This window comes from Solea solea, chromosome 21 (genome assembly GCF_958295425.1).
Source record: "Solea solea chromosome 21, fSolSol10.1, whole genome shotgun sequence".
NCBI lineage: Eukaryota > Metazoa > Chordata > Actinopteri > Pleuronectiformes > Soleidae > Solea > Solea solea.
Genome location: NC_081154.1, coordinates 11,275,832 through 11,290,424, shown reverse-complemented (window position 1 = coordinate 11,290,424; position 14,593 = coordinate 11,275,832). Strand labels below are relative to the sequence as shown.

The 14,593-nt window shown below is 43.8% G+C and overlaps 1 protein-coding gene across 1 annotated transcript; it reads right to left on the bottom strand.

Moving 5' to 3' along the window:
* Positions 1-2,584: 2,584 nt before the first annotated feature.
* On the bottom strand, positions 2,585-13,438 carry LOC131448837 (synaptopodin 2-like protein). The gene is made up of 5 exons (XM_058621627.1): positions 13,228-13,438; positions 10,911-11,062; positions 10,541-10,831; positions 9,771-10,147; positions 2,585-5,673 (listed from the first exon to the last, which is right to left on the bottom strand). Exons 1-5 carry the CDS (start codon positions 13,327-13,329, stop codon positions 2,966-2,968), a joined length of 3,630 nt encoding a protein of 1,209 aa, XP_058477610.1. The 5' UTR covers positions 13,330-13,438; the 3' UTR covers positions 2,585-2,965.
* Between the last annotated feature and the right edge of the window lie 1,155 nt (positions 13,439-14,593).

Here is a 14,593-nt window from a genome sequence, read left to right as displayed (position 1 = left end):
GTCAAGGTGCTGTCCATGTGAAATTTTGATTGACCTGGAAAGAAAAACAGTTATGAAGGTGTCAAATACACTGGCTCATTATAGAACAGTGATTTATCTTAGAGAAATCCATTCTTATGACCAACCTATGGGGTTACAGTAATACAATAAACACTACTAAACACAAACATTTAGGTACTTTTTGTCTTTATTGCTTAAAATATCTTGAAGGTTTGTCCAAAAGTCCAAGTCCTGTGATTGCAGTTACATGAATGTCTCATTAGATTGAGCTTTATGTCTTTTGTTATTTCAATATTTTCAGCTACAGCCCAACCAACAGTTCTTTACATAACTGATGAATCTGCGGATGACTTTCTTGATTAAGCGATTTGTAGTTTGGTCCATAAAATGTATTTTAAAATTAAACAGCTCTGAAGATTTCTTTGTTATTTGGAGCAAAGAAACCAGAAAATATTCACATTTAAGATGCCGAAAACTCAGAGAGCTTGTTTTACTTTTGTTGACGATTCATTTCATCGTTGTTTTGTCTCCGTGTAAGGACATCCATGGTCCTGCTCTTGTTTTTTTTCCTCCCTTCAGGTCTGAAGAACAGCTTTCTGTCTGGCTGCAGTTACACCGCTCTATCACACAGTTTGTCACATCATGCTTATAAAATGAATTGCTGGACAGAGCAATGTTTAATGTTGAAGAAGACATAGATGCACCAAATGCTGTGGCAATCTATCTTGTGCTTTCTGTCAAAATCGCGTCATGGTGAGCCAAGGAGAAAGGCCAGGGGAGTCCAACTCAATGTGGGGTTACTATTGAGCTGTTACTTCCAAGTAACAGATGGACTGACAATGAATTAGAACACAATTAAACAGCTCTCACTTCTTCTCCAAATCAATAACCAGGAAATTATTAAATTACTAAAAAAAGAGAACATCATTTGTATGTGACCTGACCTACACCTAAACCCTGACACTTGACCCCATCGATTCAGCTCTGTTGACCCACACACACGCACACACACACATTGTGACGAAAGATCATCTTTGTCATTGAGGGACAGAGATGAGATGTAAGAGGGGAGGGCTTTCATTTTCCTCACAATCTCATTGTAAAAAGCCATCAGATTTAAGAACTTAGCACTGGGCCAAATAGCTGGGGATTAACGGCTCTGAAAATTGGTAAAATGGGCTGTGTGTGTGTGTGTGTGTGAGTGTGTGTGTGTGATTTAGAGAGGAATGATCAAAAACAAGGGGAGAGAGAAACGGAGAATTGCAGAGTCAATGTATTAATGTGGCCGAGTCATTAAGTCCAGTTACAGCTTTTATGTTTGTTTCTACAATCCTGTGACCTAGATTGTAGGAAATTAAATGTGCAGCACATTGAAGGGATTTTTCCCCCTCTGTGTGTGTCTGTGTGTGTGTGTGTGTGTGTGTGTGTGTGTTGTGCCTTCCACTACAGCAGCAGCTAAGTTTACAAGTGAGAACTGAACAGGGCTAAAGTTAGCTGCTCAAGTTGGCCTCATCGGTCACCTGATCCCAGTCAGGGGTCATAGGTTAGATCCCTTTCTGTAGCCATGGTTGGGTTTCACTGTGCCAAAGGCCGTTAGGTGGCTGTCATTCAACAGCTTTGAAACATATAGACCAGTGATCCTACACATCCTGTGTTGATCAGCTATTGAAACTAAAATATGAATTAGCAAATGATTTTATCTGATCTCCTCCTACTGAGCTGAAATACCAAACACGTTGTGTGTTTACAGTTACCTTTTATATGGCATGTAAAATGAGAACTATCAATGTTTTTGTGGCAGCTGTGCATTACTGTTAGGTTAAATGTTCCTGACATTTTACCAACTGTTAAATCACTAAAAAGACATGGGAGGAGACTTTTAACACATGGACAGCAAATCCTACAGTGCCTCCATGTGGTGAAAGTTTAAAAAAACATTTTATTTTATTTTTTATCCCAATAATGCCTCTTTTAAAGATTGAATATTTGATCTCCAAGCTGTCCAAATCCCAGCAGAACAATTACACTCAGTCAGTAAAAGCCTGGAGGAGATAAACTGATGAGAGGAGTATAAATTGGGCCTGGTGTGGGAGCCGGTGACTGTGACATGGATTGCAGAGGCAGAGACAGAGTGACAGCTGAGGTGAGTCATGTCTATTTTTATTCAGCCGCATGTCTGTGTAAAAGAATCACAGCTAAACAGACACATTACACCGTCCTTGTTCCATATCAGCACATCAGAAATCACATCTACTGTAAAAAGGCTTTTCCCTTCTCTGTGACAGCTGTGCTCCTCGCCACGGAAAAAACAAACCAACTACAGAAAAACAAAGCATACACTGCTGCAGAGTGCAACTAAAAAAAGACACTCAGTCATCAAATATATACTGAAAAAAATACATTACAGACGGGGAATTAGTCTCATTATATTTGTTAGTGCTTTACTTTTTCCTGTATGATGTTGTTAGAACACATACCGGAGGATAGGATGTCTCTCATCAGACATCGTCACTTCATCATTGTCTTTTCACATTCTCAACTTCGTCTCTCTTCCAACAGTCTTGTCTTGTCACATGCCCTGTTCTTCTTTATTCAGGTTTAAACTTCATTCCTTAAATCCGTTTACAAAACTTCATTTTTCATCTCTTCCCGTCCCATCAGTCTGCTTTGGATCTTTAACCATTCCTTAGTTTACACACCACATTTCCTTTGCAAAATAGTGTTCCCTTTAAATGTGACTAAATGTATGAGATAAAGGCATAGCAGTATAATTGTTAGTGACAAAATGTGCTACATGTGTGTCCGATCCAAAGAGACTTAGCGATACAAGGTGGCTGATAAAACCCATAGCTGCAGCTCTGATTAAAACTTTGCAATACTAAAAACACATTTATTTTTAATGTTTCTTAAAATGGCTCCCTGTTCCCATAGAGCCCTGGTTTCTTATGTCTAGATCAGAATCAGGTCAGTGCATAGTGGATCCGGGGCGCCAGACGCAAGGCTGAAGACCGAGGTTGGAAGTGCTGAACCTGGGCCTTGGTACCCTGGTCAGCTGAGCGCTGGCGAGTGCCAGCTGAGAGGCACCAGTTGGAGCCAGTGGGCTTAGATCTGGGGCACTCTTAAATTCCCTGTTGGCCTGCACAGTGCTGGAGGGCTGAGGGGGAGAGAAATTATGGGACTGGACTGGGTTTTTAACAGAAGAGGAGAATGTGGGGAGCTGAGGGAGCGGGATGGTAGGAGCTGGAGGCAGTGTGGGAGACAGAGGGGTGGTGGTCCACTGAGGTTGGTAAGATTGGGGTTGAGGCTGATAGGAGGCAGAGGCAGGTCCAAATATGGGTGGAGGAGATGTCACATCAGAGCGCCACATCGGTTCACCGAGTGTCGTAGCAGATCGAGGGACAATCACTTTGAGGGCGGGCCCTGTTGCTGTCGGAGGAGGCGTGGAGAAACGCTTGACTTCGTACACTCTTGCTGTTTTCTGAGGAGCACTTGTCACTCCTCTCTGCTGTTGCTGATAAGTGGAGGTGACCTGTGGAACCCCACCCCCATAGTTGAACAGGGAGGAATTGAGCTGGTAGGGCTGATGACTCATGATGTCGACTGGCTTGATGCCGGCTTTCTGCCCTTTAGATCTAGCTGGCCCACTCTTTTTCACCTCGGGCTTCTTCTGGGCCTTTGGTGGGCAGGAGGGGGAGAGGAGGGGGTTGTAGTTGATGGGAGGTGGAGCACGGATGTTGGATGAATACTTCCAGGTGGCAGGGAGAGAGGGCGTGGGTGAGGGCTCCCTCGTTTGGGTGGGAGAGTAAGGTTTTGCAGCAACAGAGGGAGATCGCTCTACCACATACCGATCCATTCTGTTTTGTCTGCGGGCAAACAGCTGACCTCCCTTCCCTGCTAATTGTGGCACCTGAGGGGCTTGCGGTTTTGGGGCCACGGGGGGCGGTCTGGGTCCTCGTTGAGCCTGCATGAAGTTGCAAGCCTCTGCCCCCAGTCTCAGCCAGTCCTCCTCAGGACCTGACTCGTGCCCAGTCTCCCCACTGGGTGCAACTCCAGATTCAGCACACGGGGCTTTCACAAAGTGGTCATCCATATTCTGGACCATCGACAACAAATCAGGGTTTGGAGAAACATCTTTGTTCTGGACTGCACAAAACATCGGCTTCTTGTTGCTACAGCGGCGGGCATTGTGCAGGATTCCAGTGCGAGTAGCAGGAACGGAGATGCGCTGCTCGCGTGTTTCAAGTGAATCAGTGGCGGGAGCCTCTGGAGGAGATGCAGTTGCCATGGTAGCATGGGATGCGGGAGTCGCTGCACCTGTCATGTTCATATAAGGTTGGGCAGATGCAGGTGGAAAGGACTGAATGGGAGGAGAATGATGGGTGGCCTGGGTATTTGAAGAAACCTGAGAAGGATCAGGGTGATATAATGGGGAGATGGCTGGAGGAGAAATGCATGTGGAGAGAGGTGGGTATGTAGGAGCAGGAGGAGAGGGAAAAACCTGGGGAGATGGAAGGGAGAAGGGTTGAGCAAGTGATGGACCCACTGGGGTGCTTTGAGCTACAGATGGAGACAAAGAGTTGTAGGGGGAAGCGTGTACTGCAGGCTGAGGAGAAAAAGTGTGTGGATTTACTAAGGGGGGGGAGAAAAGTGAGGAAGGAGGCGAGAGAGCTGAGGAGGTGGCGTTAACAGAGGGATGAGCGTTACTGTTGTTATTTCTTGGAGGGATGTACAGAGAGGTGCTAGACACGGCTCTCCTCCCATCAGGCCCTGATGAATGGTGAGTAGGTGATAGAGTCACCATGGAGATGGCTGCCACAGGACTGTTTGTGGGTTTGGGTTGGGGAGGGCGAAACATCACAGAGGTTACAGATGCTCGAGAAGGAGTAGGGCCAGGGGTGAAGGGGCGGGCAGTGCGGTTAAGAACACCTAGATTAGGACTGAAGTTAGCATTCAGGAGATGGTCGGAGTCAGTGATTGAGCTTGGATCAAAATTAGGATTTTCATGTTGCCCATTTTGACTTGGTAGGGATGTCTGAGAGGGGGGGCTCAGAATGACACTAGCCCGACTAACAGCTAAAGACCCACCGTTGGTCAGGGCCACAGCTGAAGGAGACATGTGTGCAGGGTGGTTGCTGACTGACTGCTTTGCAAAGCTGCTCCCCAACCTTGAACTCTGATGAACTGAGTTTTCAAGCCCTGAACCCTCCAAACCTGGGCTTTGATCGTCCAGGCTCACAAGTCCTGGAGTCTGATAGGCAGAGATGTCCAGCCCTGGGCTGAAATTGGTTTTTGGTGTTGTTGGAGTGGTTGGTGTAGTTGAGGGACAGGCTGAGCTTTTCCTGTCCAGCAGATCCAGATAACCAGAGTCCCACGTCGGGTCAAAGGACGTTGAGAATCCCTCCTCGTCAACTTCTGAGCCACTTAGGATGGAACTCCCTCCTTCTTCCTCAGTCTCTCCTCCTGTCTCCCCTTCTGTGTCCCCTCCTGTGTCTCCCTCAGCTTTACCAAAGCAGGTCAGTGTGTACCTCTTGGCCCTCTGCCGGCGTTTCTTGAACATAAGCACCCCTTTTGAATTGGGGTTGGGAGCGTCAGTCAGCAGGGACGCAATAGAGCGGCATTTAGTACGAGCTTCTTTCACCTGTTTCTCCACAAAACTCTCCCCACGCTGCAACTCTGCAAAGACAAGAAGAGGAAAGACAGAGAGACCAAATTTAATGTGTGGAGAGAGACAGAAAACAAATATACAGTAATGGGTTTTTTGATGAATGCGGCAAACAATGGCAACAAAACTGTGAGCAGTGGTTGATTTATACAGTATTATCACAGTGAGGAGATGCAGTGAGGATTAGCAGTGACAGACGGGAGTGTGTGTTGTGGATTTAGAACAAAGAATTCCTGCTGTCACAGTCACTGCGCGTGTGTATGTGTGTGTGTGCATTTCCGCTTAGTCCGATGCTATTTGCGTCTCTGTAGTATCTTGGCTCACCTCACATGAACATAGCTGTAGTCTGATGCTGTCAAATTTACCAAGACATAACAAAATAATAATCCCAGTTACAATGTTGACTTGATATAAAGGGGCTTAGTTTTTTTTAGAATTTGGATGTTCAGCCATGTTGGCATAAACAGAGAATAGAATTGTGGGTATTTACTTCAGGAGCCACCAAACATATTATTATAATTCATGGTGAGGGGGACGTGAACGTACAGTATGTGGCAAACGTCATGGCGCTCCATCAAAAAGCTGCCGTGTCACTGTCATGTTCACGATCAATACAAAACAAAGTGAAGGAAAAGTCCACAGATCACCACAGTCATCGTTTATCCTCTGGGGCCCGACAAAAAAAATGCACCCTAATCCATCTAATAGCCGGTGAGATATTTCAGTCTGGACTAAAGGTGATGCACCAACAGACCAACATTAGCATCCTGAAAGCCGTGGTTAAAAATAAACATCATATACAGATATATATATATGTATATGTTCATAAAATAAATATATATTAATAAATATATTACTGTTTTATACATGCATTTAAAGCAAATTAGGACGGGGACACATCAACTTATGCAATTTCTATTCCAATTTTGAAACGACAAAATGAGATACACAATCACAGAAAGTCAGTTAAGTGCAGTAAAGAGTACAAAAGTGACAGGTGATGATGTTCAACATTATATGATGCTGACACAGCATAAAAATAAGGTCATTTGTCAAAAAAAAATCACCTTTAATGTGAGTGAATCCGTGTGATATCTTACCTGCGTACACAGTGTGTGGTACTGTGTGTCCACCTACATCTGCACCTGAAAGCGATGTGAGGTCCCTCATTTCACAAGTGTGTGTGTGTGCGCGTGTGTGTGTGTGTGTGTTGCCTTTACCTCCCTCAGACCCTCCCACACACACCCTTGCAGCGTTCAGCTCTGCTTGGAGCCACGGAAACTCTGCGATCTGTGTCTTCCAGCTCCCCTCTGGAGTCAGAGTCCATGTAAAGACCTTTGTCTCTGTCCAGCAGCTTAAATCAACACATGATGTCAACCCACTATTCCTGTCTGTCTGACAGGCATCAAACACCTGTCCAATCTCTGTCTCCGCACACACACACACACAAGGACAGGAAGACCCCTCATCACCAAGGTATTTGAACAGCAGTGCCACTCAGTGTATGTGTGTGTGTGTGTGTGTTCGCTTGTGTATGAGTTCATAAAGCCAACAATAGTTTGCAGACGTAGCGCGGTCGTAACTCTTAGTTGATGCTGCTGACACGTCTTACCTAACGACCGCTTGTGCACAAGGACTCACAGCACAACAGCAACAGAGTTTAAAATCAAATATCCAAAGCCCTGGCGGCCAATGTGTGTTTGTAACACGAGAAAGGGCAGTTCCCTGGAAACATCTGTCATCGTTCATCCTATAGTAAAGCCCGTGCAAAAGTCTTTGAGGCCTCCAGCTTCTTATTTATCACCACTACTGCTGCAGTCACTCATATGAAGTCATGGCTCAGTCGATCACAGCTGATCGTTGGATCAGCTCTGATCATCACTACCTTACTGGTTAACATTTCTTTCTTTGGTAAGAGCTTGATATTGACATTGATATTTTTTTATATTTTTTGTGGTGGGACATATCCTCTAATCAAAGAGTATAAACTATATGGCTTTGTTTAGTTTTAGGCTTCACATTTACTGTAGTTGTTGTAGTTGTCATATCAGTGTCCTCATCAAACTCAAATATACAACATATAATATATTGTTATTTATTGTTCCTGAAGTCCGAGCTGAACTGGGGAAAGAAAACTTACGCACCTGATACCTGGAATAATTTACAGTCTGACCTTCAACTATAAAAGATTTTGGAGTGCAGGATGTCTGAGTGCAAATGTTTTATACGAGCAAGTTTTATTTTTGTGTATCTATGAATTCAGATTTTCACTGCAACTGTGCTGCGGCGGTCTCAGACAGGTCTCCCCTGTAAATAGATTGTTGATCTGAGTGGGACAAACCAGATTAAATAAAGGCTAAATAAATGATAAACGTTTATAAATAATAAATAATGATAATAATAATAATAATAATAATAATTATTATTATTATTATTATTATTATTATTATTATTATTATTAATAATAATAATATTTTTCCCTTATGGCTCCAATGGTACGTTGTGCAAATCATTGGCCATTGTAGAACAGTGTAGCCAGTGCTGGTGTCTTTTTAATCCTCCTTTTGCCTTTTGAGGAAGGTTTTTGGCTTCTGTGTCATGTGATTCGTGACTTCCGCTGTGAACTCCTGTGATGCTGTGATGTCACAGGTGTGAGAAAAGAGTTTGTCTCTTGTTGGTGTGGAATTCATGACTCATATGGTAGAGAAGATTATGAATAAAAATTGCGTGATGTTGTGTATGATTTATTGTTAATTATGGTTGTTTTGAATCACTTTTATATGATTGTATCCTTGTTTGATTGGATTGTGTGTATGTGTTTTTTGTTGAAGAACATCTTAGGGCATCTATTTTCACTTCCTGCGAGTGATCCACCTGAGTTACGTGTTTCACCGTGTTTATTGATTGTAGAATTCAATAAAAGGGAGGGGATTGTAAGGGAAAACTCTATTATTTGGCCTTCTTTAGATTAACAACGTATACATTCCTAGATAGAAACCTAAAACCTCATTAGAGACCAGCTGTAACTCACAAATTACATATTCTTACAATAAGGACTCTGCTGTGCAACCTTGGTTCCCATAAATTCTCTCTGGTATCATTGTTGCTCCTAAATCGGCTGATAACACAGTGGAATGCAGTCCTCCCAAGGTTGACTCTAGGTGTCAGCAGAGGAAGGCGCCGACATCTTGACCTGTAGCCTCTAAGCAAGGCAGTCGTATACCCTAACTCTAGGTTTCGCTGGCAGAACGAGAGAGGACGCCTATATGTGTCAATCAAGCCTTTCAACTTAACTCATCACTTCATCATTGGTCAAAATCTCCACAACAACACATGTAAAACATTTTCCTTAGACAATTTGATTTCCAAAAAAACGTTTAGTTTTTGTTCGGTCGGCAACTGGAAAGTATTGAAAACGTTCCATCACCATGTCTCAGACCAACAAGTGATGAGAATAATTATTCCGTCAAAAGCCCCAAAATGCATATGTATTAAAATCTGTAAATCTTTACAAATCTAGCATGTTGCTTGTACTGACTTAAACTTTGAGTCAGCAAAATTTAATGATGAATACAAAACTCTCCGCAATCACACATGTCCCACAATTTACACATCGCCACTCTTAAATCAGAATCATGTCCAATCTGTCAATCAGAGGCACCGATGCCTACAAATACAGCCAGTGCCCAGAATACTGACAGAGGAGATGCACTTGCTGTTTCAAGGGACAGAAAAGTGAGAGGGGAGTGGGATATATCTGGTATATCTCACTCAATCACCACCAGCCAATAAATGTAACAGGATGCTCCAGTTATAGGAAAACCTACCACTAGGGGGTGATCTAGCTACAGTTTTGAGTTTAACTGCAGGGAAAACCTTTAGAGAGATCATGTGAGTCTAGAAGAAACTGCTGCATTAGCATGAGAAACTAGATATTTTACCATATTTGTTCAGCAGATATGTTCACATTCTTCAACTTAATAGATGTTTGGATTATTCAACTACTAAGTCAATCTGAAAATCATTCTTTATCAACCATTAAAATCTATTTTATAAGTTCCTTTACTTGTAATATTGGTGTACTGCAGTTTAATGATGATATACTCACTGGCTTGTCGTGCTTTCTCCTTGTAGGTGGTGGAGAGTTCGTCACTGACAGGTGTCTGCTGTGGTCCTACCATGGGCACCAGTTGTTTGCTGGAGCCCAACATCATCGCCTCTTTCGCCCGTTCAGGAGACACCAGTGGCGAGCAGGTGAGACCAACGCAGCCGCCCGCCTCCTGGAAGCCACTGTCAACCTCTCCCTCTGCTTCCACCAGCCCCTGGTCTGGTGTGTGAGGGGTCAGAGTGTGTGGAGTGTGTGCTGGTGTGGCCCACTCTGTCTGGAGAGGCTGATAGATCAGCTCTCTGCGAGGGACGCCGGGAAGACACTGACCATCCCACTGCCCCTGCATGGAAACACCTGCATCTGTGGCGCTCTCGTACCTTAGAGCGATGAGAGAACACGGCATAGTGAGTCATTTTTATCATGTGAAAGTGCTGAGCAGCACCCCCATTGCTCCCGGGGCGCTGCTCAGTGGCTGCCCACTGCCCCTAATTCTAGAAAGGTTTCTAGTAGAGGATGGGTTAAATGCAGAGAAGGAATTTCCCCTGTGGGACTAATCAAGGATTAATTTAAGATTTAAGAAGTATTAAAAACAACAAAACATGTGGAGAACATAATGTAAAACCATATCAAACATGTGGTGCACAGAGAAATCAATCCCCTCAACATGAAGAGCATGGATTTCAAAGGTTTGACAGTTGGATGTTGACAAAATACTGCTCCTCGTTTCAGCTTTTGAGGGGAAAGAAAAGTATTAGGTCTTCATGTCTCACCCGCTCATCTCTGAGGCCTCCTCCTCCTCTTGGTTGTCATAGCGAGCAGGTGAGCGCGCATGAGGAGGTGTGCGGCGCGGGCGTCGGTGAGGGAGTGCCTGTGTGTCTGCGTCGCTGTCTGTTTCCCCGTAGTAGGCCTCGCTGTCTGGTGGTGAAGTTATGCCCTTTGGTATGCCAGGAGGGGAGAGCAGGGGAGGCTGGTGGGAGGCTAACGGGGCAGCAGGGGGAGACAAAACCCTCATGGGGGAGCGAGGCGATGCAGAGCGACCAGATGAGGAGTGAAATCCAGACCTGGTAACACACATACAGTTTATGTCAAACAACGGCTTCATAAAACTTTGAGAGAATGTGTGGGTGTCAGTGCTCTGACCTTTTAACCCTCAGGCTGAGTGTAGCACTCTGTGAATCTACAAGACTCATGGCCTGAGCATGGCTGAGCTCTGCACACATTTGGTCGCCAATGGCAACCAGCTCATCGTGCTCCTTCAGTCCAGCTCTGCAGGCTTTGCTACGTCTGCGTACCTGCAGAGAGGAAAGAGTTTAATAACACAGAGATAAATACCAGCAAAGTAAATACACTTATTGTCTGCTATTTAGTTTGTTCTCAACCTTTTGGGCCACACCATGGTGTCTTATACTCAAGTATATGACACCATTATGGATATCAGAGGACACATAAAGTACATTTTTAAGTTGAGGGAAACCACACCCACACAGCCTTACATTTTTGGAAACTTAAATTCAGATTTTTGCTACTGTAAGTACTGTACTGTGATGTTAAATATTTGACATTAGGCTATTCTGTAAACCTCTTGTGAAAGTCCCACAGGTGTGACGTCAGCGAGGGCCTCTTTTCCCACTGAATGACCTGTAAGGCTCTGCATCTTAACAGTTTTCAGCAGCTGGCATCTCATAAATCACTGCATCAGAATAACTAATGAAGTCATGCAGCTGCTGCAGGAGGTCGCTGAGAGATGATGTCACAGGATCTTTCAGGAAGCATGTCGGGTGTTTGGGGGGGGGGGGGTTGATGGAAGGGAAGGTGAGACCCTCTAAAAGAAGACGATAAGGCCCTCCCCTCTGTCTCCTTACACTTATCGCTGCTGATGACGGTAAAAATGTTGAGTGTGTACCAGCACCTACTTAACAAACTGCAATACACTATATTGCCTTATCAGTGTCTCTCGAACCGAAACATTTCATTCCACCGACACATACAAGGACAATGTTTACGTGCCAACACACACGTACACATGGAACACAAGTGAACATCATGAAAGAGGGGCGTCGAACAGCTGCATCACCAGTCTGGCCGAGAGGTATGAATGTTATTCACCATATGTTCACCGCATACCCAAAATAAAACACATTCCTAGACTGATGAAGAAAGACAGGAGCCAGTCTAATGAGAATAATGATACTCGCTGAATTTAGGTTATTATATGTTAGGTTAAAAGATTTTAATGGACCGGGATGTGTGTGTGTGAGTGTGTGTGTGTGTGGCCTTTTTCCATGCTCAGCTTCCAGGTCCTTTTAAATGAGCTATTCTGATCCTCTGCTTTGCACTCCATTCTAGACAAGGCTTATCTGAGGTATGCACACACACACACACACAAACAACCTGTAATACACAACAACATACACTGTCAACAGAAAGCACACACTCTTATCAGGTCGCATTAACAATGACCTTATCTTCTTCTAAATCCTGGATAAAGAATAAAGAAAGGTTTTTTTTTTTTTGGTCAAAGCCACTGAGCCCCCATTTTGAATCAGTGGTTATGACAGCTTATGAGTGGCCCGGCCAACGTTTAACAGTCCGTGTGAGCGAGGTCACATTCCTCCTCTCCAGAATAGCTTTTCTTATTAGAGACAACATCCATGTCTGTCAACAAATATAAACACAGACATAAAAAAGATTTGGGAGAATCCAAACGGCATGAAATGGGCTTTAAGTTGTCGCATTTTATGTCTGGTGCACATAGGCTATGTGACGATGAGAAACCTTGTGTGTTTGTGAACACCACATCAGTGTAATACAAGTAATGTGCATTTACCTTTCTCAAAGAAACCTCCGTTTGACTGCATGTTTACCATCAGAATGCAGTAATGTGTAGTACACACTGAACTGTGTGGGTAAAATTGAACTGCAAATGTGGCCAACTTATCAGATTTGTTTTCCTCAAAGTACAGCTGCATTCAACACATGAGTGATAAGTGAAGACACTTGTAGAACTAATTGTCCAATCTAATCCTTCTGCAGTCCGGTGATGCTCATTCATCTTTTTCTAAAACTAGTTAATATAATAGTTAATAGAGAAGTTAGACAACTACACCTAGTATTTATCTATGTTACCTTCTACACATCTTGTACATCCGGTTACTACAAATTTAAGTTCTTGTTGCAATCAATGTAACTTTTATATTCTACTTTTATCCTGACTGAATAAATACATTTATAGCATTTCTAATAAAAAGCTGGCATTACCAACAGCAAACCACAAAACTGACCATCAAGGCCGCAGACCTCAATTAACAGCTGCAGTCTCTATGAGACCCATCTCCTCATGTTACCACCTTGGCAGGAAGTCTCACCCGCAGCGTACTGTATGCACACTCACGCGCCTGCATGCGCGCCCACACACACACACACACCGAACACAAATACTGTATAGGCTTCACTTTACCTTAGCCACCTGTAGAGGTTTTTGCTGCTCTGCTCCTCCCTGCAGCCTGAAGCCCCAGGGGGCTCCTCCTGTAAGGGAGACCACTATCTCCTCCGCTACCATCCCAGCTCACAGCCCGCTGTGTGGATGAGAGTGTGCGTATATGTTGCTCTGAGTTCGTCGAACCCAGCAAGTGTCAGTGAGGCTTCTGTCTGTGGCCACAGAGAATCACTCCACCCATGAGCAGACAGGGGGTGGCTGGCTTTCATCTGGCTTTCAGCTGTGTTGGAGGGTGGGCACTCAGGAGGGTGAGAAGGGGCAAAAGTGTGTGTGTATGTGTGTGTATATCCTCCCTTGTATTCAACACTTGCCATGTCACTCTCATGCACGCTCTACAGGAGAGGATGCTTGCTGATATACGCTCCAGAAATAACCACCAGCACCATTCCCTCTTTGACCCCCAGCTCAGCCGGGCTGGACAGTAGCCAGAACACACATATTTGTCTTCATCTACCCACAGCACCCCAATCTCAGATCGCTGACAGGGAGCTGTAGCCGAGATATTTTAGGAATTTCTCTTCGTTTACTGTCTATATAGTGTACCAGCTTTCAAGAGACTACTCGAAGGAGCTGTACCACAGTGGCCTTCCAGGAGACATATTTCTGAGCAATCAGCATCAGCTTTACTTCTGGTTTTCAAAAAAAAGTGACTTATCGTACCCTGATCAGAGTCATGCCACATTTGTGATGAATAGTACATTTTAATTATTTATTTATTTATTTAAGATCACTGATCCCTGTAAGTCTTATGACTTCATATTTGCACCATAAAAATATAGACAAATCTGCACACATTGGCATGAGCTGGTTTCTATGTGGTGCCGCAGTTGGGCCAATTTAAATGTCTCCCTCTTTATCACATAATTATTATTATTTGAATATATGATTGGAGGCAGCAACTAATCCTAATTGTTTCCAGTCTCTGGGAAACGTTGGAAGATGTAAGACAAATTTGTTTCAGTGGAAAAGAATGAAAATGAATGAGTTAAATTAAATTAAAGCCTCAAGTGTAATAGTCTTAGGTGTTGTTGCATTTAGTTTATCTATTGGAATTCACTTTGTAGTAGATACCCAATCACTTCTGAAAAATGCAAATCTTAAGTCTTATGTTTTTCTTCTTTTTAATGGTGGACGTTAAAAAATATCTACACCACCTATTACGCACAGACAATATTATATTGTTATTTTATTCTGGTGGGATTCACGGCAGATTAGTGGCTAGTACTGTTGCCTCACAGCAAGAAGGTCGAGGTTCGCAGCCCAGTCTGACGAAGGGCCTTTCTTTGTGGAATTTGCATGTTCTCCTTGTGTCTGCGTGGGTTTTCTC